The 25977-nt window shown below is 38.1% G+C and overlaps 2 protein-coding genes and 1 long non-coding RNA gene across 4 annotated transcripts; 1 reads left to right on the top strand and 2 right to left on the bottom strand.

Annotated features, from left to right (window-relative positions):
• Window positions 1-792: 792 nt before the first annotated feature.
• Window positions 793-7414, bottom strand: LOC133718678 (uncharacterized). 2 transcript variants are annotated; one of them, XR_009850495.1, is made up of 7 exons: window positions 7244-7414; window positions 7027-7114; window positions 5167-5250; window positions 4949-5049; window positions 4571-4649; window positions 1277-1334; window positions 793-826 (listed from the first exon to the last, which is right to left on the bottom strand). It is a non-coding gene; the product is annotated as an uncharacterized LOC133718678 (long non-coding RNA). The 2 variants fall into 2 exon arrangements; XR_009850496.1 differs by having other exon boundaries at window positions 793-823.
• A 7914-nt stretch (window positions 7415-15328) lies between these two features.
• Window positions 15329-18259, bottom strand: LOC133715663 (protein TAB2 homolog, chloroplastic). Its single transcript, XM_062142264.1, has 5 exons — window positions 17733-18259; window positions 17577-17646; window positions 16623-16794; window positions 16348-16491; window positions 15329-15658 (listed from the first exon to the last, which is right to left on the bottom strand). The coding sequence occupies exons 1-5, from the start codon at window positions 18209-18211 to the stop codon at window positions 15399-15401; spliced, it is 1125 nt and encodes a 374-aa protein (XP_061998248.1). The 5' UTR covers window positions 18212-18259; the 3' UTR covers window positions 15329-15398.
• A 981-nt stretch (window positions 18260-19240) lies between these two features.
• On the top strand, window positions 19241-25918 carry LOC133717320 (uncharacterized). The gene is made up of 12 exons (XM_062144010.1): window positions 19241-19555; window positions 19650-19776; window positions 21745-21872; window positions 21966-22035; window positions 22152-22254; window positions 22999-23116; window positions 23311-23392; window positions 23780-23841; window positions 24516-24588; window positions 24682-24762; window positions 25390-25470; window positions 25601-25918. Exons 1-12 carry the CDS (start codon window positions 19362-19364, stop codon window positions 25763-25765), a joined length of 1284 nt encoding a protein of 427 aa, XP_061999994.1. The 5' UTR covers window positions 19241-19361; the 3' UTR covers window positions 25766-25918.
• The last annotated feature ends 59 nt before the right edge of the window (window positions 25919-25977 follow it).

Here is a 25977-nt window from a genome sequence, read left to right as displayed (position 1 = left end):
ATACGAAGGTGATATTCTGCCACATAATACTTCTAATGTTACTCTTCAAAATCGTGCAAAAACCTTCTAGAAAGCTTCTTGAAATGTGGCCCAACGACGGTCTTGAAAATGCTTCGCAGAAAGACTTGTCAGAAATTCCAGATTTTCCTTATCCTCTGCTCATCGTTGCAGCATCATAACTTATGCATTCCACCACCTTTCTGGATGATTCTTGATTCTAAAATGTTCTACAACATATATTCTTCAATTCTGGGCAGAGAAATTCATGATTTTCGTCCCTTAAGTCCAGTATAAAAGTCCTTGAAAAAGCTTCCTGAAAAGCTGATGAAAACAGTCTTCTCGAGGTACCAACTTTGAGCACAGCCTCCGGCTTCCTCTTTATCATTCTGGACCAACTCTTTGCCTTCCGTTATATTAGAACATGTGATCTTCAAATGTTGCCAGGCCTTTCTTCATAATTCCACTCGAAGGTTCTTCAAAACAGCTTCCCAAAACAGAAGAAAATAAGGCAGACTCTTGTACTCTGTTTTCTGCTTCTCTGCAACTGTTTTGCACTGCAACTCTCTCCATCTTCTCTTGAGTTTTAGGACCAATGAATGATCAGACTCTATCCTTTGCATCACTACTTCATGTGAAGTGCCTTGATTTCCCCATTGAAGCTCTCTTTTCTCCTTAAATGCTTCTCAAAGTACCTAAGAAAATAACTAAGTTAAATTGATCTTTTGAAGGAATAAACTAAGCAAAAGTATAAAGGTTTGAACTATATATTCATTGCATTTTATGCTCCTATCATAGCTGCCTGCCGTCTCTCTCTGAAATCTCACTGCTGTCAATTAAAACATTTAGAAATCATAAATTTATATCAAACCAAATATCAGAATACTCATATATAACATTCAATCAGCAAACCTAATCACTATAAAAATCAGAGAAAGGAAAATAAAGACCATTATTAAAGAATCATCATCAACCTTAAGGTAAAGGACTGTATAAGGCAATTGTTAGGCTCCAAAAGTTATTTCTTGTTCAAAGTGAAGAAAGAAGATAATTTGAAATCGTATAAAAATATTCATTCAATCTTTGGAAGCATAATACTGGAAGCATACATTCTTCATGATTAAATAATAAAGCCGGTAGTTAATTTCAAACCATAGTAACTTGCATTAAACATAGATCTCATCAGGAAAAAAAAAAAAAAAAAAAAAAAAGTTTTCATTTTATTAAGTTTTAACAAAAAATCTGAATGGGTAAATTCAAATTCATCCATCAAACTTACAAAGTAATAGCTGAAGTTGAAGTTGTTGTTCAAGCTCTCTCTATGCTAATCTGCAATGCTGCAAAAACAACACTTTAAATAAACAACTAACTCACTCTTCCTTCCATTGCTTCCAAGTGCCAACACTTTAACATATATTTTCAAATACATTAACCAAGCATACATTTAATCACAATTAATTAAACACCAAAACTGTAGATTTAAAAGAGGATAACAATTATAAACTGCAACCAAGCCACTTGAAGTAAAGAATCGATCTAATAAACAAAAAGGAGCATATTATGCCAATTTCTACAATACCAATACCAATACCACAGTAGCCACTTTAACCAACCATATTTGCAGAAAAGGATTTTTCAAATCCCTAAGCATAACACAAAACAGAGAAAAACAAAAAGAATTTTCTTTTTAGGAAAAAATATCTAACCTCACATGATCAAAATAAAGCAAAAACAATGATCAAGTTCATACAGTAATGCTAATGATCAATTCCATACAATGATCAATGTCACACATGTCCTTGTATTAAAATATGATTGAAAATAATCTTCACTTTTGCCCAATCTGCAATCACTGTTCAATAATACTAATGTTAATATCCATATTAGTGTTGCTTAGATAGATTACATTACATAAGTATGTATAGAATAAGCAACAGAAGCATACTTGGAAGACTTTGACTATTGATAGGATTGCACTACATTATTCTGTACTTATTATTATGCCAGCTTAGTAAACCATTTATTTTTTTATGTGCACTCTATTCTGTACTCTTATTATTATGCCAGCTTAGTAAACCATTTATTCTTTTATGTGAACTCTCGGATTTAGCCTCAACCTTACAGGTTCGCTTTGACATTGTATATTCATTTGTCACATCTTTGCATATTGGCAGATAGTTGAAACTGAAAGATTATTAAAGCCAATCCTTTCATTTGAAGAAGTTCCGGGTTCTTTCTCGCGAGTCTTTTAGTACCCAACTTTCTTGTATTCTTAGTCTTTATCTTCTTTGTCTCAATAAAAAGAAGGGAAAAAAATACAAACAGTACCCAACCTATGGCCCACTAGTAACTTCAGTACCTAAGTTTTCAAAACTATCACTTTGGTACCCAGGTTATCTAGCCCAACCCAACTTTAGTACCTAAAACACTGTTGGCCGTTACGGTGTTAGCCACCTGGCAAACTTTGAAGGGTATTATGGTCCCTTCACTGTTCGTCTTCTTCTTCCTCTCTTTATTTTGCAGAAGAGGCACATTCTCGTCGGTCATCCGCTCTGACCCAACGACGCAGCCTCGCTCAATTTCAACACCGACCCATTTCTCCTTCGCCGTTACTTTCCCCAAAGACTCATACTTTTCTCGTTTTCTCCGTCCCAAATTTTCCCCCAAAGCTCTCGCCTTTTTCCAATGAGCCTCGATCCTCAGATCCATGGAGGGCCGGCCCACAATTCTACATAGCAGATTGCTTCGTTTCCCATCTGGGTTTCACCAATGCTTTAAGAATAACAGATCCCAGTAACGATCTCTGAGGTTTTTTCTTTTTGTTCTTTGGATTTTTTCTTGTTTGGATTGATTGGTGTGCTGCATCTCTATTGCCGTCAATGGTGATGGTAATATCGATGGCGTCCTACATGTCCGGTGTTCTGGGTATTTGAGTGTCGTCTTCGAATTCCAGGCCTGTCGTGAAATCGCGCTGCACGACCCAATTCTCCACAATCCTTTCCAACGACACCAAAATCCGGCGTTCCGACCTAACAACATAATTCAATTAACCCATACATCACATGTCAACCATTTCACAGTAAGCATACAACAAAGCAATCAACCCCAATCCAAAATTTTGATACCAGTAGCAAATTCATCAACACACACTCATTTTGATCATGCAACCCATACCGCACAGCCAACCCAAATCTTCAACTTTCAGGGACTAACATCCGATTGTCACCAAGTACCAAACTTTGATTCAAGGTCGGGGTTATACCTTGGAAAATCGAAAATCAACTTCAATCACCCAAACTTAGCTTCCCGAGCTCACTGCCGAAACTGGAATGGTGGTGAACTGTTGACTTCCATGCTAGCCGCTCAACAAGCTTCTCCAGGGTTGATCTTTGATTGTATCCGAGCAAGAAACGGAGCCCAGAAATGCCGAGAAAGTCGCCGGCGTAAGAACACGGCAGAACCGAGATGAACCCAGAAATGAAGTTGTCAAAACATGATCCAATTGAAAACTAATTACATAAACATGTAGAGCATGACGAGGGGATGAATTTCCATACCAAATACACCCCAAACGGTGGCCGGAGTCGGCAGAATTTGTTGAAACTCGCCGGAGGTTCTTCAAGCTTTGGATCTTCGATTCTCCGTTCCCAGTCGCTGCATGTATAATCTGGGACCACAGGGACGTAGACGACACCGAGATGAAGCTGCTGGTGGCCGCGCGCCGTCGTGGGGTGGCCGGAAGGCGTCCCCCTGGTCGGGTTTCCTTCTCAGGTCGCGGTGGTGCCTGGGTCAGAGCTCCCAGCTCTCTCTCTCTCTCTCTCTCTCTCTCTCTCTCTCGTGTTTTGCCTTCTCCGCCGACTCCCAGTTCATGGTCTCCGTCTCCGACGACAAAACCCTCCACCTCTTGGACTTCGAAACCGGCGACCTCATCAAAACCCTCCGCGGCCACACAAACGAAGTTGGGAGAAACAAGAAGACAGAGACTGTGAGGAAGAATAAGATGAACAGTGAAGGGACCATAATACCCTTCAAAGTTTGCCAGGTGGCTAACACCGTAACAGCCAACAGTGTTTCAGGTACTAAAGTTGGGTCGGGTTCCGAATTTCAGGTACCAAAGTGATAGTTTTGAAAACTTAGGTACTGAAGTTACTAGTGGGTCATAGGTTGAGTACTGTTTGTATTTTTTTCCCTAAAAAGAATTATTGATGTTGGATTCTTTCCCTCTTTCCTCCCTCCACTCCCCTGCTCCTATTTTTTTAATTTATTATCATCACTCAGGCTTATAGTAATTCTCTCCTAATATCTGTTGTTTATCATGCCCATCATAAAGTATTCTGATTGCACTATCTTTTGCCTAACTTAAGACTCCAAATGCAAACAAACCTTATAGCAAATAATGAAAATTTATAAGAAGATAAGCATATGTTATACTGATTAGTAAGATGTAAGCTGACTTACATGCAATCTCTACTTGTTACACACCTTCTTATATTATTCATATAAGGTATTGCACATTCCATTATTAACCATAACAATGACATAAATATGAAAAACAGAGGAATATAGTTATTACCTGATCTTGAAAGATAGGACAGGTGGCAAGAGGGAGAAGTTCTCGTCTCTGATCTCTTCTGATATTCTGCTAACAGACCCTGCAGTAGGAATTGTTTTGATCATACTGATATGACTCGAATTATGAATGCAGCAAAGCAGGAAAAGAAATGCACTTTTACAGGTTAGCTTCTTTGAAAAGTCATGATTCCTAGTTTCTACTAATGTCTTATTATTATTAAATTGTTAGGGGATTTTCAGATTACAAATTTCTTGTTTCCATAGAAATAATGATCAGTGATGATCAGATCATTGATTAATGACCATAAAATATTGTAAAATAATCTGTCTCCATAGAAAGTAAAAAAAAGGAAGAAATAACAATCATGACAAACCATACCTCAAGAGAAAGGCAACTGCATCAAGGAAGCAAAGAACAACAATCCAAAAATCAGAGAACAGAGCAATACTACCACCTCCCGTTTTTGTTTATTCAAATCCCTACCAAATGCAAACAATATTACGTTACTACAATAAAAAAGACAAAACTGAAAGAAAAACCACAGAATCTCAGATTTAAAAAAAAAAAAAAAAAAACCAACAAATCAGATCAAATACCTTCCACTTCTTTTCTTTCAAGCAAACAAAAGCTCCTCTCTTCTTCCTTCTCCTTCTTTCAAGCAAGAAGGATTCCTCTCCTCTCTGTTTGACAAATAACAAAACTTCAAGTACAAATAAAAAAACTATCAAAACAAACTCTAACTTTATAAACCTTTGATCCATAATTAAACTTCACAATCTCAAGATTATGAACAAATTGAAATAAACCCATCAAAACAATCAATGCTAATCAATAATAAACCCATATAAACTTTACGACAAAAACCAAAAAAAAAAAAAATAATAATAATAATAATAAAATCTCACCTAAAGTCGTATTCTTTGTAGAGCCTCCAAAGAATATCTCTACCCACAAAAAAATATGATGCAGCCAAAACAATAAATGATTACCTCACAAATCAATTGATTTAATCACTGGTCCTAGTACACCACTTGAGTGGGGTAAGGCTATTTGGCACAAAGCGGTGCAGCCCAGGAAAAGCATTGTATGTTGGAAGGTCTTCCATCTTAAGATCATGGTTGACGAGGTACTGCAGAGAAGAGGTAAGATCCTTTGCTCCCAATGCTCTTTTTGCTGCTATAATGTGGAATCGGTCTCTCACCTATTTCTAAACTGTCCTTCGCTTGGGGAGTTGTGGACATGGTTGTTTGATATATTTAGACTGCAGCGCCCAGCTGGATTAACCTTACAGGGAATTTTTGATTCGAATATGATGAACCAATTGCCGGTGGCATCTAAATTATTATGGAGGCTAGCAGTTTGCAATATATTTTGGTGCATTTGGACTGAACGGAACAAAATAAGGTTTGATGGCAGGGTTTTTGATTTCTGGAGATTTAAACAGTTCTTCATTAATTCTTTTAAGGAATCGGCGATGTGCTACTTTGCTCCTTGTGGTCGTATTGGTACTGCAGCCCCGGTTTATTCTCTGCTGGGAGTTTCTCCTCTTAGAGCGCAAGCCCCAAAGTTTACCCCTGTGGTTTGGGAGTCTCCGGCTCCGGGTTGGATCAAGGCGAATACGGATGGGTCTTTTTCAGATCCTGCTAGCGCTGGCTTTGGCGGGGTCTTTAGGGATTCAGATGGTCTCTTCCTGGGAGGATTTTCTTATAAGGCTGCTGTCCCAAGTGCTATTGATGCTGAGGTTCTAGCAGTTATTGAAGCAGTTGAGGTGGCAATGGTTAGACGTTGGACTCATGTTTGGTTGGAAACTGATTCTGCTTTGGTGGTGCGTTACTTCAATAAACCTGATCTGATTCCTTGGAGATGCGTATCCCTTGGATGAACTGTTTATACAAGATTAGCCATTTTACCTTTCGGATATCGCATATATTCAGAGAAGGAAATGCATTGGCAGATAAATTTGCTCGCTATGGTGCTTTGAATATGGGGGCAGTTTGGTGGAGGAAACTCCCTTCATCCTTTCTCCCAGAGTATGCTAGAGACTTGGCTTCTAGAGTTACTTTTCGCTTCTCTTAGTGCAGGCTTGTTCTTATTTATTTGTTCTGTTACACTTTTAGGTCTTGTTTTCATAATTGTTATGTTCTTATTTTGTACTGTGTGGGGTCTGTCTATCCATCCAGGGAGGTTTTGGTCTAGTCCCCCTCCCATGTTTGTATCTTTGTTCATTTTAATAAATTCCTGGCAAGGGACGGGCGGTGGGCTCCCGGTTGTTGCGGTCCCCTTCGGGGTTGTGTGGGTGCTAGTCACCCCTTTCAGACTGCTTCAGAGGAGCTAATATCGCCTAATCCTTGCTAGTTAAAAAATAAAAAATAAATAAAAAATAAAAAATAAATAAAAAATTGATTTATTCACAAACCAAATCAATTAGATTAGTCCAAAATCAATAGCTCACTCACCCGTTAATCTTTCGCTGTCAATTCTTCTTCCATTTCCTCCACAATCACTCTGCCTCTCCTACCCCAAATCAATCACACACCGAAGAATCTGTCACGAAAACATCAAATTAGACACACACCAAACAATATCTCACAAAAACCCAATAAATAAGCGTCGAACCGAACAACAATACACAAAACAACAACATGCAGAACCCATCACCCAACAACTGCATACCTCTAGATGCCAAAAGCCCAGCCAAGAACGAACACAGAAAGAAACAGAGAAGATCACGCTAATCACCCCAACACCTTTTTGATCGAACAAAATCCAAACCTCATCATCCCTCTCCTTCCTAAGAACAAATGAAAACATAGAGCTCATCAGAAAAACCAAAACGCCAAATCAATCACATGTAAGGAACAAACAAACTCTCAATGGAAGAAAAACAAACAGGACGACAACATGCACAACCTGTTCTCCCTAAATCTCACCCAAGAACGCAGAGGTGAGGCAAAAACAAAGAGAAGGAACGAAGAGAGAAAGAAGATCGCGTCTCTGACCCCAACACCTTTTATACTCAAACAGCAGATCGCAATTAAGGTTATTAAGCAAAGAATGAGGGCAAAACGGTCTTTTAACAGAACCGGCTCGGCTCGAGCCGACACTGTTCATAAGCCGATGAACCGTGCGTTGAGAATTAGTATATAGTAAATTTGGTAATATATGAATATGAGTATAGCTGAAGGGCATCAAGAGGAAAACCCTTTTGTGAAGAGCACGAGGACGGAGGCATACATACTTTTGTAATAGTATGTTTGCTGTTGTGTGATATGATATTGTTGAAAATGATAATGTAATATATGTAGCCCAGCATTTTAGAGTACTGGAGCAGTCTTGCCACTACAGTCGACCACTTAAAAGTTAAAACTTTAAATTAATTACCTATCCAAGTAGTCGATCCAGTACTCAGCCACCACACTTTTCCTTACAGAAGCATTATCACTGACTCACCGTAACCTTGTGCTTGGCTTACTAAATTTTCATTCTTCTTTTTTCAATTTTCCTCAGCAACCAAACAAGGTGTCCGAGATTAACAAAATCAAAACCAAGCGAGAATGATGGAAGGATTTGGATGAATGCAAAGAGTGAAAGAAGAAGAGGCAAATGATCGAAGCGGAGAACCTGAGCGAGGATTCTGTTCCTGTCAACTTTCTCCATCATTTGAGCTCTGACTTTCTCCACGACTCGTACTCTCGTCTACAGGCAGTGGCTCGACCTCTAGCGGCTGAGCTGCACCACTCTCCAAATCCCTTTCGTGACTCACCTCCCCCACCATCGTACATACTCACCGGCCTCCGGCAGATCAGTGAGACGGATGGCTTCAAATCTAAGCCAGAACGACATGAGCCTGGGCTCGCCGGAGGAGGACGCTACCAGATTCTGATGACATGAGGAATTGTTTCCGAGAGAGAGAGAGAGAGAGAGGAGAGAGATGTGAGAGAGTGGTATAAAATGTAGTTGTTTAATTAGGCTGAGGGTGTATTTGTCATTGTACTCCAAATTGTGTTAGTGGGAATAAAAACGGTTGTTGAGGCAAGTGAGATAATTTTGGTCAATTTTAGTGCTTTTGGTCAATGACCATTTTTGAATTCTAACGTGTTTTGTTTTGTTACATGGTCGTATGATTGGTGCGATATACTGTGGTGTATTAAATATGTATAAATAAATTTAAAATATTTTTCCTTAACATATAATTTTCATGAGGGACTTAGAGGCGGGTTTTCGTCGCCTGAAAGCCCCCCACCAGAGGCATGCCCTACTAACTTCCGGAACTAGAGGATCCTTCCTCCCCACCAAAATAAAGAATAAAAGAGCTGCTTTCCCCTAGTAAAAAAAAAAGAAGTTAACTCCACAAATTAGGATTCCGAATCAAAATAATTTAAACTTATTGAACAATTTAAAATGCGTGTCACAATATTGTCTTGTAAATAATTGTGATAAAGTAGCCTCTTATATTATGGGTGTATTAAATATATGTATAAAATATTAGTTCCCTAACCTACTACAATTTTCATGTGTTGCAATATTGTCTTTTGAAAAATTGTGATAAAGTAGCCTCTTAAAGGATTTCATCAGACTTTTCTAATTCACCATAAAAGAAAGTTGTACGAGTGCATTTTCGCTACTAATGATTAACCCTGATGAATGCATTCGTAGCTTAGAATTTAGGGTTTGGACCAACGAAACCTACCTAATAAGTTTCACACTAGATTCTATATGTGTATATTGTAAATCTTTAATTATTTATCAAATTCAATTTCAGTAAGATACTTAGACTATGGTTCAATGAATTGTAATTACCCAATTTTAATAAGGTAATACCAGTCGCAGCCGTTCTCTCCCTACAAACTAGGGTTAGGGTTTTGACTGCGTTGCTTTCTCTCCTACGTCAATGGCAACAATTGATGCAATGGCAGCCCGCTTGGCCTCCTCCTTAGCTTTGGCTGATGGAAAGAAACCTGTGGATCTGCGTCCGTCCAAAGGGTTGAGACAACCCGAAGCCTTCATGGTTGGAAAACTGCTTACTGCGCGGGAATACTCGCGTCGATCTTTTCTGGGAATGTTCCGGTCGGCATGGCGGATCAATGGCAGACTGAGTGTCGAGGAGATCAGAGAAGATGACAGGTCTTGTTCACCTTCACGGACCCAACTGATGTGGACAGAGTGTGGAAAGGAGGACCCTGGGGCTACAATAAAGCTCTAATAGCCCTAGCGCCATATGATGGCGTCAATCCGGTAGCAAACGTGCCTTTGAAGAAATCATCCTACTAGATGACGCTGCAAGGAGTACCGCCGGCGTTCCGGTCTGAGCGCATCATGCGTCTGATTGGAAGTACACTGGGCGAGTTCAAGGAGTACGACCGACCTGCTTTCCGGACTCGAGTCATGCGTATCAGACTCGAGTTCAAGCCTCTACTCTTTCGTCGGCGTTTCTTGGTCGAAGACGAAGTCCAGATTCTGGTGCAATTCCGGTATGACAAACTCTTTGGTCGTTGCGGAACTTGTGAACTAGTCACTCATGTCGGCTTTCCCTGCTCAGGGCCAGAACTGGTTGAAGATAGTGACGCACCGGTGGGGGGGGGGGGTGGCACAACCCACGGCTCTGACAGTGTTACGGGGTCATGCAGAACCAAACCCTAATGCTAACAGGATTGTGATTAACAATCAAACCTTGATTTTTAAGGCCCATATACCAAGTAGCATACCGGAAACTCTCCTCCCTGCATCGGTGGTAGCCATGCGTCGTAACCGAAGACAGGTGCATATTAGGGAACTCAATGGACCAAGGTTGGATGAAAACCCAATTACAGGACAACGTCGAGCTAGGGAAACTGATGAGGTAACAATCTCTCCAAAAAAATTACGTTTGAGTCTTGCTATTGGAAAGAAAAATTTGGATGCAGTGAATATGGGGTTGTTAGAGGGACCTTCAAGCAACAAGGAACAAACTAAGAGGAAGAGAGGACGCCCCATTGGCAGTGTGAATAAGTTACCATATGGAACAGCTAGAAAAGGAAAAAAATGCAAAGAAAGAAGGAGAATCAGAAAAAGCAAAGAGCAAGAAGACCAACCTGATGCCTAGTTGTTAGCTGCTGATGAGCCTGGGACAAGCACTAGCTCTAACCCTAAGGGGAAAGAGCAGGTGCATGCTTAAGACATTCAAATTCAAGGTATTCTGAACTTCAAGCCTTCTCAAGTGGGAGTGATTTCTATATGCTTATCTAAGATGTTTCTAGTTGATATGTGTACCACAATTGAGTGCTGGCAGATTAGACTACATGATTGATTTTGCCTTAGAAAGCGAGATTATTCTTACTTAGTGACACGTACGCTCAAAGTAAGCGCGCAATTTAACCCTGTAAAATGTCATCGTTAGTATAGAATAAGTAGGGATCGTTCAAACCGGGGATTGAGGGTACACCTATAATTGTGTAAACAAATAAAGAATTAAAATAATAAAGTATTATTTACAAAAATAATATAAAGAATAGAAATGTATACAAATAATGAAATAAAAGGGGGGGTTTAAGAATTATGGTTTCGAAAATTAAACTAAACAAAATAAAGAAAATGTAAAAACACATGTACAAGAATGAAATGTAAGAAACAAAGATCAAAATCAATTCCATATGATTAAACTCAATTCAAATCCTATAATTGATCATCTAAGTCATGAAAAAGAAATCGATCATGTGAAACGTTAATAAGCAAACAATTTCCCATATTTTACTTTCCTTTACTAATTAACCTAAGTGAAAGCACCTAGATCAATCCTATTAAACATGCAATCAAAGTCTAGAAAGCTAGCTAATCAAAACATGTTCTACGCAAGAAGCATAGAGAAATGTTATCAACTTAAGTGCACAACCTAGTATGAATAAGTTCACCTATTTGCAATCCTCTTTAATTGAATTCGACATTTGTCCAAAGCCTTTACTACTTGTGATTTAGGTTCACAAAACTATTAGGAGAATCGTTTACCTAAATCTAGCACCAATTACATGCAAATCCTATAAGTGTCGACCCAAATAAGATAAACATATAAAAGTTTTCTATCAAGCAAATTCAATCGAACAAACTCACATAAGCAACTTAGAATCACAATTATGGAATTCGAAAACTTTATTTAAACATAGAAGTTGGGCTTAAACTTTGCCCTAAACGTTATTGTTAACTAGAAACAAGTTCATATGAATTCAAACAAGGAAAACAAAAGATTACAAGGAAAAAGAATTAATTACACCGTGAGGGGAGATGGAGATGGAGAGCTTGAACGTTGGAATCTTGAATCTTGGAAGCAAGTTTTCAAGGTGGACGATGGAGGCTATGGCTTCACGGCTCCTTCTTCTTCTTCCTCTCCTTGCTTGACTTGATTTCTCCTAGCCGGAGTAGGGAAATGTGTAAAATTGACCTTTTAGTACATTTCCATTTTTCTCCATCATTTCTAGGTAATTATGGACCTAACACTCATTTCTTCTTCATCTACTCCAATGTACCTAAAAATAGAAATTCAGTTAAAAATCAATTCGGTTAAGGAATTAACTAAGCAAAATATGAGGAATTAACTACTAAAATATCACATTAAAATGCTCCTATCACTTAGTTTGTTGGTTTGCTGTTCAGCGAGCGACCATTTAGATTCCAATGAGTTTAGGTGTGACTTAGATAGGTTATCCGGTCTTATTTCTGGATTTGCTTATGTAAGTTCTGTTAGACTCTGGCTTGTGTTTATGGCTTTGATTTCTAATCATATCAAATCCTATTCAAAAAAAAAAAAAAAATTGTAATTACCCAAAATCATAATCCAATGAGGATTTACTTATTTGGTAAAATAATTAGTTTATTACTATAACAACATAGATATATATGATTACAAATACAATTAAAATCTTTAACTTTTACTTAAACCAAACAAAGCAATAGAAGACCAACTCAGTTCACCAACCTCTGCTCGTTATATCACGTTCAACTTAACTTATACAAAACACAAGTATTACTTATTCAGAAAGATATTTATATTTAGTTACCTACGTACCCTGTAAATAAAGATGTTAAAGAAAATACTTAATTTTTTTTGTTTTTTTTTTTTGAGGGGAATGGAATCAGGTTCCAATATATTAACGACGTCACTGTGTCAAGCTAGAAGGATTCGCAAATCCTTCATAATACATCTCAGAGTACAATTCAGACTGCCAAAGGCAGAGGTGCCTAAACTAAAAAGTTCAAACACATTACAAACTGCATAAAGCAGCCAAATTATTACTAGCCAGCAAATAGGAAAAACCTAAAGGAACTGCCGAAAAGAAAAGCAAACAAAATAAAACTTTCCTAACCCTACCTAGTCTAAAAATGGAACCACCGTCTTGAGCATCTTGACGCCTAAGACCCAATGGTGGACGTCGCAACAAATCAACACAGCCACAGTACCAATCAAAAACCAACATAGGATTAAGAAAGGAACATGCCTCCTCCCAAAGACTCCACCCAACCCAAAACTGAAAGAGAAGAAAAAGGAGAGAGATGGGCTAACCCATCCAGGCCACAAAGCTACAGCCCAGACAGATTGGAGGCCCAATGGCCCAGAACCCATCTCCTCCCTCTCTTCCCTTCAGATCGAGCAGACCGGAATCGCCGGAAGGACGCGCCCCATCAATCCTCTGGCGGGCGTGCACGCTCCTCCACCATTGCCTTGGACTACGGGAGAAACTCCGGGACCTCGGCCTAGAAGCAAATCAGACTGCCGACCCCAAAAACTAGGGTCGCCGCCCCCTCTCTTGAAGGCCTATGGTTGTCGCCGACCGCCTTAGAGGAACAGAGCCCCCTCCGCAAACCTCGTTAGAGTCTTGTGATGCTGTCGCCGAATCCCGAGATCAAGCTTTGGCACCCAGATGACTTTGAACAGATTCATCACCGTGATCAACCTCGCCTCCGTCACCGATTGCAGCTCTCGCTACCCTCACCCGTTGTCGCGCCGTCACCTAGCCAAGCATCGGCAAGGCTTCGGCGTGAGGTACGATATATAATTGGTACGCAGGTGCCAATTATATGCCAATTATTAAATATATGTATAAAATATTATTTCCTTGACCTACTACAATTTTCATGTGTCACAATAATGTTCTTTCAAAAATTGTGATAAAGTAGCATCTAGCATCTTAAAGCATTTCATCAGACTATTCTGATTCACCATAAAGAAAGTTGTACGAGTGCAATTTTATAAAGTTGCTTATCATATGGTTAACCCTAGTGAATGCATTCCTCGCTTAGCATTTAGGGTGTAGCTTCCAAGATATTGGCTAAACCCTAGACCCACATTCTAACAATTATATACCATTAAATATTGAACCTACTATTGTTCCAAGAATAAGGGACGACCAAATGCTTGTCTAATAAAATAAAATCAAAAGGTTTGATTCTTATATCTAAAGTTCTAAACAAACTGTACGAAATTAGTTTCAATTGTAATTATGAACAAAACCAGAGAGCATATTTGGAAAATGGTTGTCAAATGATGGTTTTCTCATTATCGCAAGTTTTGCTATGCTCTGAAACTAACCGAATGATGTGGCATAGAGCATGGCACAATAATAATGTATAAAGGTGGAGTTTTTGTTTGCGATTTAGTCATTGTATATACACGAGGGTCAAATTTTTGTAAGCTAGAGTTTCTAGCTAGGTTTGAGAGTCAATCTGCTTCAAAGAATTTTTTCCAACTTTCGGAGAAGTCATGTTTGTTATTTCATTCAACTTCATGAACTTATAAGTTACAGTGAAAATTTCGACCATTAGGAGCTACTTCTTTCGTATTGTATGGACTTTATTCTAAGTAGTTGTGCTTAGGTTTTTCTTCGTACAGTTTTGTATGTGCACCTTTTTATTGGGAATGATGCCTATTTTATCTATTTCGAATAGCAAGAGGATACTTTTAACTACAAATTTGGTCATCACCAATGGCTAGAATCATTTTATTTTTATTTTTTAGATTATATGCATATAATGATATAATCAGTTTCTGCCTTGAATGATACAGAGGTCTCCAACTTCTAAATCTCATTTCCTTTGTTGGTCTTATCAGTCCCACTTTATTCAGAGTATCAGTCATGTTTTTGATGCTACCAGAATTGTAACAAGCAAAAAGGCTCCCAACATAAAAAAACACAAGCAGAGTTTATTTCTTTATTACACTAAATCCACACGAAAGTATGCAAACAGGGAACTATCACCCTTACAAATTTCCTACTACTTACTACAATTTGATTCACCTACTACGTTCAATATCTTTGTGATTAGATCCTTTTCACTGATACCAAGTCTTGAGTAGCTAGCACCATAAGTTCTGTGCAAGGCTTCCGCGCTCCAGGCATGACCATCGTCAACCGTTGGCATCCTCACATCCAGGACATGAGAGCCTGGCATTAACACAGCAGCCAAAATTCTCAACACGTTTGAAGCATCAATGTCCATCATTTGTATTTGTGGAACTCGTTTGGGTGTTGGAGGACTTCCCTCAATTTTTATGTCTTACTGAGAAAGTTACAGAATGATCGAGGACTTCAATACAGTTTAGTGATTCTGTAATTTGGATTCCTCAAACTAGCAAGTAATGAAGTTGGGATTTAGCTTTTTTTTTTTTTTTCGCATAGGCCATACCTGTTGTAAAACAAGAGGACCTTTTGGTCTAACCAAAACAGTAAACTGTATTTGCAGGATCCGGATTTGACAAAACAGTGTAACCTGTATTTGCATTCATTTGAGATAAGATGAAGAAAATAACAATATAACCAAGGAACTGAAGTCTGAGAGTAATCTCTATTTCTAAGATACAAAATTATACAGGTGGAGGTGGCAAGTCGAGCAAAAGCCAAAATCCAACGCAGTCATCCGATTCCAAGTCGCCTTGGATGGCAAGGAAATGTAAGCCTCCACAAGCCTTCTTTGCTTCTTCCCACGCTTCGGCTTCCTTTGTTGTCACCGGACTTTTCTTATAGGTAGCATAAATATACCGGCCAGAAATTCCAACAGAAAGAATTAAGCATGCCCGTGCAAAATCAACTTCAATCGCACAAACTTCCAACCCATTCATCCAAGCTGCAGAAAAAAGTTATGAAGTTGTGTAAGGCACAATAAGGATGAAAGCAGATTCAAGCAAACAGGAATACTCCAAAATCTCGATCACTTATGATGCCAAGTACAATGTTAATAACTAAAGGTAGCAACGTTGTATAGTCTGGTGTTTGAGAAAGGAGGTCACTAGACCAGTGATTGCAGTATGGTTTTTAACCCTGATAACAATCCTCTTCATAAAGCATGATTGTAGTATGCAGTTAGTTATGCATGCCTCATCAAAAAGATAGCACAGCTCTTCTGCTAGGTTAGACGTGAATGGAAGACAATACACTCCAACAATTCATGAAAAATGTATTCGAGTCCTGGCTATCATTTATAGTCCAATTTCAGAATGTTAAAACTAACTGCATAAGAGTATCATTTGCATTCTGAAGGTTCATATCACCAAATCTTTCAGGACTCAAATGAGTTTATCAATAGACTTTTAATATCATTAGACAATTATGACTTTTACACCATGCTTATACTTTAATGTATCACAGGCTCCCATATGGAGCCAAGTTTCTCAAGACCACTCAAGAGGTAGCCAAGTTGGTCAATATTCAGAGTCCCTTCTGTGGGTGTGTATCTTATCCTATGAACTGAATAATGATGAGAAGCAATGGTCATGATTTAGAATATTAGAAGATTATATTTGAGAGAATTTGCACCTGCGAGTGGTTTAGCACGTGAAGAAGCAACAGCCAATCCAGGAATCAATGTCTCATCATCAATTTCAATCCCCAACAGATCCAAATCTAGACTTGCTCCAAACACAAGATTCGAGTCTAAGGATGAGATTTCCTTCTGGACAGCTGAATTCATGATTGGAATTAGTATGAGAACAAGAGATGTTTGAGAGAAATATTAAATGTGTAAGGACGGACATAATGAGACATGTTATATTTGTCAAAAATTCAAGCATCATAGTCAGCAAATTCCTTACCTGAAAAGGGCAGTTGGACAAAGGCCCATTTCTCCCCAAAAAGATTTTCTGGAAGTTCCATGGGGAAAGGGTTATCTAGAGCAAGGAGAGGCTTAGAACCTTTCTGGAAACCAGGATGGCGTGTGTATACAGTCTCATAGCGTTCTTCCAACCATAAAAGCAGTGATAGGCACTGAGAAAAAGAAAAGTGTTAGCAGAAGTAGACAAGGCAAGCCAGTTCTTCCAATAACTCAAAGCAGGCTTCATCACTATAATCATGTCCTATCTTTGAAAAACAGATGTAAGTTCTGCAACATTGTCATAGTATCTCCACAAAATGAATGATATGGACGGTTCGTTATGATATATAGTGTCTAGTCAGTGGTAACATTTGGCTCAGAAAAAGGAAAGAACGATTATTAGTACTAATCTGTGCTTCATGTCATAAGGCATTCCTAAATCTCAACTACTTGGGTTCGTTGAAAAGTTGAAAAGAACCCTTGTGTCCTGTTACCTAGAGGGAAACTGATCAATTTCAATAAGCCACAGCCAGTTTGGAAGTCATAACAATTTTCCCCTTACGCAACTGAGCTAGAGTGATCGCAACATGTAAATGTAGTTCAAGTTGTCCAAAATACTTAAATTAGTACAAACAACTTTTCTTTCCAGTGACCATTTGCACAACAAAAACCAATCAACCTCAAATTTTCATTTACATAGCTGGCTAAATGAATAGAAGTTTCATGTACAACTAACTCCTACAGATGAAAATGGTGTAGCTTTAATTAAATTCATCGAAACCTCGAGAATCTTATCTACTGGATTTCAGCATAAATCAAAAATCTTTAACTGCGACCTGATTGGGAAAATTGAGTAGACAATGATTTACTTCTAGTGTAGCAGATATGATTGAACAGTAGTCTGAAGTTTGGCATTAAAAACAGAGTTATAAGAAAATAAACAAAGCATACTCACCCTTTTACTTGGAATAGGCTTTATACCAAGCTCGTTACACGCTTTTGTTATAATGGTCTGCATCTGTGACCTACATCATTGAACAAAACCAATCATACATGATTCCGAACATGCAAAAACTACAAACACATTTCTTTTTTATAGTGATTTGCATACCTGAAGTATCGGATTTTCTCGGGTAGAGGTACGCCTAATTCATCACTAATGGCAACTATAGCTTCTTTCAAAGTAATGCTGTTGATGACATTGTTAGGGAAGTACTTTGTATGCTGTAAAGAAAGAGACTCATCACAAACTACAAGCTCCCACACTTTCTTGCCTCTGATATCCAAAATGGGCCTGGAGCAGAAGTCCAGTTCCCACTCCGTAATGCTCTCCGGGTCGGTTTCAGGGTCCAGATAGCTCAGTTCAGCTGTCGGGTCATCTTCGACTTCGCCACTTTCGTCTATTTCTTGCGTTGAGACGGAGCTTTCCGACACGGAGTTTGATCGAAAGTGGTGAAGCTTTGGTGGGTTGTTTGAAGGGTTGGAGGAGAAAGTAAAGGGGATTCTGATGGGTTTAGGGCGAGAGATGGGTTTGTGAGATTGAAGAGTTGGGGTTCTGATTCTGGTGGTGTTGAAGGTGAAGCTTGCCATGGAATGGAATGGAAGTAGTAGTAACTGATAAGAGTTTGCTAGGAAAGCTGTTATTTGCAGTTATATATCGACCACATATATCTTTGTTGATGATACTTGGACCGGGACCGGCTCGTTACTAATTTACCACTATGAAAGAAGAGAAATTCTCCCTCCATTTTTCTTTTCACTCTTAGCGAAAATTCTTCTATGAACCGGTTGTGCGAATAACTCAAAACCTAAATGCAATATGATATTTCTGATCAACATTTCACCAAAACAATCAAAGAATACACGTGATGTTATCCAACGTTTTTGTTAGTGCAAGTACACGTTGTACTCTTACTTTACAGTTTTACACCAATTCTAACTTCCTTCGGTCCAGCTCCGGGCCCACTTCCGCCTCTGATGCCAATGCCACTTGATCATTGCTGCATCCTTTTTCAGCAAACAGAAAATTCCGTCACAACTCATCAAATTATTGAAAATTCCCCTGAAATAAGTGATCAGATAAAATTCTTTATTTTAAGGATTGTATTAATTTTGTATTTATAAAACATAAAAATGACATAATAGTCCATAAATTTTAATCAAAAATATTCGACTGCAGTTCATGGCTTGTTTACATGTGGCGAGCAATGAATGAGAAAAGTGAAAACGAGAAGGTTAGAGGGGAATGTTGCTAGTATTCCTCTTGCAACCCACCAACCTTATTTTTTATTCCTTCGATTGAGTTGAGTTGCCCTAGAAGCGTTTGTACTTAACTTATTTTTTCTTTGTTCTTTTTCACTTTTTGTTGAAAAATCCGAGTGTAAATTGTAATGAGTCCTACTTCTCATTGGGACACATTCACACAATTTATTATTACAGCATTTCTGTAGAGGCTCAATTAGCATATATTATTACTTGACTCTAAACTCTTAAAGTAAAATCATTGGGCCTATCATCAGCAGTCCAGTCCATCCCAAACCGGGCCGGTTTGGTTTGACATTCACGGCGCTAAATTCCCTACATCTCCACCAAGAATGCCCTATCGCAATCAGCCTCTCCCGAATTAATGGACACCGCCAGCCCCAACAGGAGGCTGTGACGACTGTGAGCTGTGAGTTTCCAACTATCCAATTCCAATTCTGATTTCTCATTAAAAAAAAAAAAAAAAAACAAAAAAAGAATGAAGCTTGCAACTTGTTCATATTCGTCGTCACCAGCCTCCGTTACTCCTTTTCTCCTTCAAACCCGTCCCAGATTCTCATTCAATATATTTCAGCCCTCTTCTTCTTCCTCAACCGCCGCCCACCGACCACGACCCGTCATGGTTTCCGCCCGCAACTACGCCCACGCCCGCTACCTTCCTCCTTGGTTCAGGTTCAATTTTCAATTCAACTCTCTGTGTATTTTCGAAACTAATCCCTTTGTATTGTGGAAACTTTGTTTGAGGATGCGTTGTTTTGGTTTGCAGTGTGGCTCCCATGATGGAATGGACTGATGTTCACTACAGGACTATGGCCCGCCTCATATCCAAGCATGCCTGGCTCTACACTGAGATGCTCGCTGCCGAAACCATTGTCTATCAGAAGGACAATCTGGTACAACAATGCTCTCTTTCCACTTCTTTCAATCTCTGCTTTTCTCTGTTCAACTTCATTTTTTTCGAATAGATTTGTTTATGCATCTATGCTAGGCTTGTGTTTCGACCAGGATTTCATTGTCGAGCCTCAAATGAAAACAGTTTATTGTATACATTTGTGCCACTTCTATTCTGAAAGAAATACAAAGAAAAAGTCTAGAGGTTAACTTCACAGGAGGCCCGGCTAGCATCCGGTCGTAGATAATAATAATACATAAGAGGTAGTTTGGAAATGTGGTAAGAGACTCAATAGAATGATCTCCTTCCGGCATGTCTCAGTGCTCCTACTACACCACGATATATAGGCTGTTTTGCCATGAGTTCTATTTGATTAAGAACTGAAAAGAAACACCCAACCTTTTCTAAGATTTTAGCTGTTGCATGGTCAGGCCCATGTTTTATTCCCATGTGGTCTGGGGATCGAGCCACCTCTGGTTACCTACCTAGCTATTTGCTAGAGTTTCTTGTCTCCTAAGGATTGTAGGGTTCGGCAGGACGCCCTGGTTTCCCATCATCTTAGCCCTCATTGGTGAATTATTTTTAAGGCTTAAGGCTTCGGAAGAGAGTGCTGAACATGGTTTCCTTCATTGTCCATTTTGAATTCAAGTTTGGTTGAGGTTTTTCAGCAATTTTGGTGCAAGTTGGGTCTTGCCAAAACGGTGCTACGAGATGTTTAAGTATTTGTTGTAAGTGCTTGAGCAGGGGTAAGAAGGCTAAAGTACTGTGGTGTTGCAGAATGTTGGCTGTTTTTTGGGTCATTGGCAACAGCGAAATAGAAGAATTTTTGAAATATTTCCTCGGTTTGTGTTTGGAAGAGCTTTGGGATCGTGTTTGCTTCTGGTCTGCTCTTTAGGTTCAGTCCCCTTAAAGTTTAGAAATTACTCCCTTGCAGTCCTATTACTAGAGCTGCAGTGACCTGATTAGTGTAGTTCTAGTTCTGAAGTTTTTGTGATTCTATTTGTTTTTAAAATTTCAGGCTCTGAAGACTTCTTGTTCTTTAATGTTCTTTTCTCTTTTCTAATAAAGTCTAAAAAAATAATAATAATAATAAATAAATAAAAACTGTAAGCACATATCCCAAATTGGAGTTGAGTAAAATAAAATAAAACTTGTAAATTGTCAAGATGTTCTCTGTGGGTATTTGCTTTCTGGGTAATTCATGGGTGAATGGCTCATTCACCTCCTATAATTTTGTAGTCCAACCCTTCAGACTTGACGATACCCTTTAAAGATCACCTCTGCAAAAAATCATCAAATCGGAGATTGTTCAACCATCCAATTGTATCAAACCAATGAACGGTTCTGGTAACAATTACTACTTATTATGATGGACTGTCTATTTACTTCATGTAAATAAGTGACCAGAAGTGTGCAATTTGATTGATATTTTTCAGAGGTGATCTGTACATTATGTTATTAGACATGAACGGTTAGATCGCGAATATTTGAAGTAAAAGTACGTAATTACGAGGGCATTGAGCCTAAGAATTATCCTTTCTTAAGGATTTGCGTTCAGTTACTTGCATGGTTGGTGAAAGAGCATTGTAAATCAACTTTTTTCTTTCTAGATGTCATTGTGCTGCTAATTAGGATATGTAATATGTATCACCTGTATACTATCTGCTGTTTTGATTGAATCTTGCATAGTTCGGTTTTCTTATTTCCTTTTCGAGTTTAGTGCTTTTGTCTCTCATTGTTTATATAGGGATATCACAGAAGGAGGCTCTCTTCTTCTTCTTTTTTTCATCGTTTTCTTCTTGTATTTTCATCTTCATTTTAGTAAATGCATTATTTTCTGAAGGTTACAGACTAGAATGCAGATTAATGTTCTGTTCCGGATTTATTTGAACTTTGCCGGTAAGTTATATCTGATTGTTTGGGACAGAGACAACTGATGCCATGGTCTTTTTTTTTTTTTTTTGCTCAGGACAGATTCTTGTACTTTCCTCCGGAACAGCATCCTATTGTTCTACAAATTGGTGGCAGTAATTTGGAAAACCTGGCAAAAGCTACTCAACTTGCTAATATTTACAAATATGATGAGATCAATTTTAAGTGAGCACTCTTGCTATATTCTATCTTTTTGTTCACTATCATTTCTTTTATTTCTTACAAATATGACTTCACTAACTATCAATGTTTAATCAGTTGTGGATGTCCCAGTCCAAGAGTAGCTGGACATGGGTGCTTTGGTGCTCGTCTTATGCTGGATCCAAAGGTTTGATAAATTTGCTTATTACATTGTTAATTGCAATAAAAAAAAATTAAAAAAAACACCCTAGTGTTTTCTTTGTAGTGTGCTCTGATAAAGACGTTTGTTCTTTACAAGGAAAGTTTGTTGCTGAGGCTATGTCAGTGATTGCTGCGAACACTGATGTCCCTGTCAGTGTCAAGTGTCGAATTGGTGTTGATGATCACGATTCATATAATGAGCTCTGTAAGGTTCTTTTTCGCTGAATATTGTTTATATTGTCAAGTCCCAACAATATAGCCTAATTAATCATGACTTTCTCTCTTTATTCCTATAAATAGTATGTGGAAAAATAAAAAATATTATATATATATATATATATATATATATATATATATATATATATATATATATATATATATATATATATATATAATGGAGCAACTTCTAAAGTAAGATCCCCCTTGATTGGAGTGGTCCACATGTGAGATTCCATGCAAGGATCATCTTGACTAAAAATCAACCAAATCAGAAGCCTCTCCTTATGGGAAACAGTGTTCATTAGATATATGTGAGCTCTTACTAACATAGAGTAAAGAAGTTGTAGCTTTGTAGTGAAAGTTAACAGGGCAACAGATTGCAATTTTTTTCTTTTCTTTAAAAGATCAAATAAACTTTATTAATTACACATCACCAACAGATTGCAATGTTTTCTTGCCCACAGTCTTTGCACCCTTAATTGTTATGTATGTGCGTATTGTCAATAAACATAGCTAATTTATCTATTGGTTAAGCCTGAGCACTTATAACCGTGTAAATCTCACTCCGTATTGTTTCCAAAAGGTGCCTCCAGCTGTGAGGACAAAACCTTTGTGCAACCAGCATTTGAACCATTGTTGCTTTTCTGAATGTAAAAGCACTTAACTATGTTTACTTTTGTTGCTGGAGTTGCATCCTCACTCTGTTGTCCCACCCTCGTCTCCTTTTCAGGTGATTTTATTTATAAAGTTTCTTCTCAATCACCAACTAGGCACTTCATTATACATTCTCGGAAGGCCATGCTGAATGGAATCAGCCCAGCTGAAAATCGAAGTATTCCACCTCTTAAGTATGTGTTGTATACATTCATTTATTGTGAACTTACATGCCAATTAACTGATATGTGGTTATTATTATTATGTTCCTGGTATGCTGAACTTAATACAGCTGTCCTAACCTGACCAAAAGAAACTACAGCTATCTTAAGAATGCTTAGATACATAAACATCTGTAGGTCACCCTTTGCATTTACATTATTTGCAGATACGAGTACTTTTATGGCCTCTTGCGTGACTTTCCGGACTTAAGATTTACCATAAATGGTGGAATAAACACTATTGATGAGGTAAACGATATCAAATTTACCTTTTTTTATTTTTATATATTGTTCTTTTATATAAGGATTTCCCATGATTTCAGTAGTAAATAGCATCAGTTGGAACTTGGACTGTTGTCTCTGTGCTTACATTTCCTTATTGTTGAGAAAGGTTATTCAAAACTTGCATTTTCTGTACCGTTTTCTCTACTTGTCATGATATATTACACCATTTTCTAAAGTTACTATTATGATGCTTACCGTCATTGTACATGTTATCATTATTACGGAGTATATATTGGTAGTGATTTTATATGCAACTTGATTTTGTTAATGTTTTTCTTTTAGTGAAAGGAATCGTAATATGGATTCCATTCACCCTTTTCTCATGCCCTTTCCTTTGTTTTCAAATTTTAGGTCAAGGCAGCTAGGAAAGCAGGAGCTCATGGTGTAATGGTTGGACGGGCTGCATTTAATAAGTAGGTGATATTCATGATTTGGATCGTTTTGTTTTTTCAGTACACTTTATTATTTGTTAATGTTGGTCATGTTTGATTGAAGTCTTGGATTTATTCTCTGGTATTATGATCTGTTTTTGATCATTTTTATGTTTGGGTCTATGTAATTTTGTGCTTAGTTGATATTTCAAAAAGTGTTCCTGTTCTCTATCCATCAACGACATATTACAACCTAATGAACTTCGTGCATGCAAAACACGGGAATAAGTACATTATGTTTACTGTATAACTTGAAAGTCTGAAACGTTGTTTGCTGATTGCCACGAAATATGAGAATGCAGAGTCTGCATTTGGGGAGAATGAAACATCTTTTCTTGAGCTCTCCTGCTCTAAGATCCTATCCAAATGACAAAACTTATACTATTTTTTTTTTTTTTTTCCAAACTTGTCAAGCTCATAATTTCTTGCCTCACATGTAAGTCTGTCCACAACCCTTGAACCCAATGCGTTTCTTCTGGGTCAATTGCAAAAATACTGAAAAACTAAAGTTAGACTTTAATGAAGACTAACAACTAGGCTATAATAATCACATCATATTGAATTTCCCCAAAACTTAATGAGTTTCGAAATTATATTTAATTGTAGTCCAGTGCAAAACGAAAATTGGACTCACAATTGTTGTACATTTTCAACAGCTCATGGAATACTTTGGGACATGTTGATACTGCTGTTTATGGTGCACCAAGCAGCGGTATAACACGGCGTCAGGTTCAGTTGCAAACTCTGCTGCAAGATGGTTGGCTGTTCAATTTTTATTAAAATTTTGTCCTACAGCTCACTATTTTTTTTTTCCACGTTTAGTTACTCAAGGAGTTTGAAGCTTATGGAGAGACTGTTTTGGGAAAATATGGACAAAAGCCCAATGTTCGAGATGTGGCCAAGGTTAGTACTACCTAGTTGTTTAGTTCAATTCTTCTTTTCCCTTTATTTTTACGTATGTACTATGAACTGTCATCCTCAAATTTTCATTTGGATTCAATCACATGGGTAAGGTTAGTACTAGCTAGTTTTTTAGTTCAATTCTGCTTTCCCATTTATTTTGACATATGTGCGATGAACTGTCATCCTCATATTTTCATTTGGATTCAGTTACGTGGGTTTCTTTGGTCCTGTCGTGTGTCTCACATCACAATATTATGATATCACCCTCATCTCTGAGGGCTGCATTGCTTTGGTTCTTATGAGGGAAGGGCATTATATGTTTTATTTCAGATGTTGCTATTATACAAGTATGGTTTTTGGCTACAGTGTTAGCCACTATATGGGCAATTTATCACTATTGGTATTATGGAACTACCATGACTCAATCTAATTGCCTGGTTGAATGCTAGTTGTTACTTTAGGGTCTACCACTGGGGTTGTGGTTGTGGATTTGTTCAACCGCGAAAATTGCATGCTGTTTGGGCACTGTGCGACAAGCCTTAGAATATATGATCTTAAGCTAGTCTTTTTTAAGACCCAAATTTTCTCTCACATGCGATTACATAACCTTTTTTGGTTTTGGTGCAGCCTTTGCTTAGCCTTTTCTATGCTCAGCCTGGGAACAGTCTTTGGAAACGCAAAGCTGATGCTGCTTTCATGCATTGCACGGTATAATTGTTATTATTATCCATCTCCAAACTAAAAATGATGTATAGTTGAGGAAATTATTTTTTGAGTACTTGTCTTATTCTCTGATCTTCCAAGGACACCTATTTCTAACTGCTGTCAAACCCTGCAGACTATGAAATCATTTTTTGAGGAAACACTTGTAGCAATTCCAGACTTTGTCTTGGATGCACCTGTTGGAGCGCCACCATCTGGTAGTAATGATCCTTTTGCAAACATACATACTTTGTTGCCTCCACCATACGAATCAAGGGAACAAGAGCTACAATATGCTTAGTCTATCAAATCTTAATCTGTAATTTAGTGGCAATCTGTAGTGTCAGGTTGAAGCATATTCTTTATACTTTTGGAATGTAACCTATTGATCCGATGTAACAATATACTCAATTGTGTTGGTGCATAGCCATAGTTACAGTTTTGTAAGGCAGTTTTTGTCCATCTTGAAAACATTTCAGACGGTGACTAGCAATTTGCCCACTACATCTATAC

The sequence above is a fragment of the Rosa rugosa genome, chromosome 6 (genome assembly GCF_958449725.1).
Source record: "Rosa rugosa chromosome 6, drRosRugo1.1, whole genome shotgun sequence".
NCBI classification, from domain to species: domain Eukaryota; kingdom Viridiplantae; phylum Streptophyta; class Magnoliopsida; order Rosales; family Rosaceae; genus Rosa; species Rosa rugosa.
The sequence above is the reverse complement of the archived record's forward strand: the minus strand, read 5'-3'. Positions and strand labels throughout refer to the sequence as shown.

Bases quoted from the DNA above. Each gene is read 5' to 3' on its own strand.
- LOC133715663 (XM_062142264.1), bottom strand. From the start codon at position 18,211: ATGGCAAGCTTCACCTTCAACACCACCAGAATCAGAACCCCAACTCTT. The intron at 17,647-17,732 runs GTATGCAAATCA...TCAATGATGTAG, and splicing joins GAGAAAATCCGATACTTCAG to GTCACAGATGCAGACCATTA. The intron at 15,659-16,347 runs GTGCAAATTCTC...TTTTTTCTGCAG, and splicing joins ACGTGCTAAACCACTCGCAG to CTTGGATGAATGGGTTGGAA.
- LOC133717320 (XM_062144010.1), top strand. From the start codon at position 19,362: ATGAAGCTTGCAACTTGTTCATATTCGTCGTCACCAGCCTCCGTTACT. The intron at 23,117-23,310 runs GTATGTGTTGTA...CATTATTTGCAG, and splicing joins CGAAGTATTCCACCTCTTAA to ATACGAGTACTTTTATGGCC. The intron at 23,393-23,779 runs GTAAACGATATC...TTCAAATTTTAG, and splicing joins GAATAAACACTATTGATGAG to GTCAAGGCAGCTAGGAAAGC.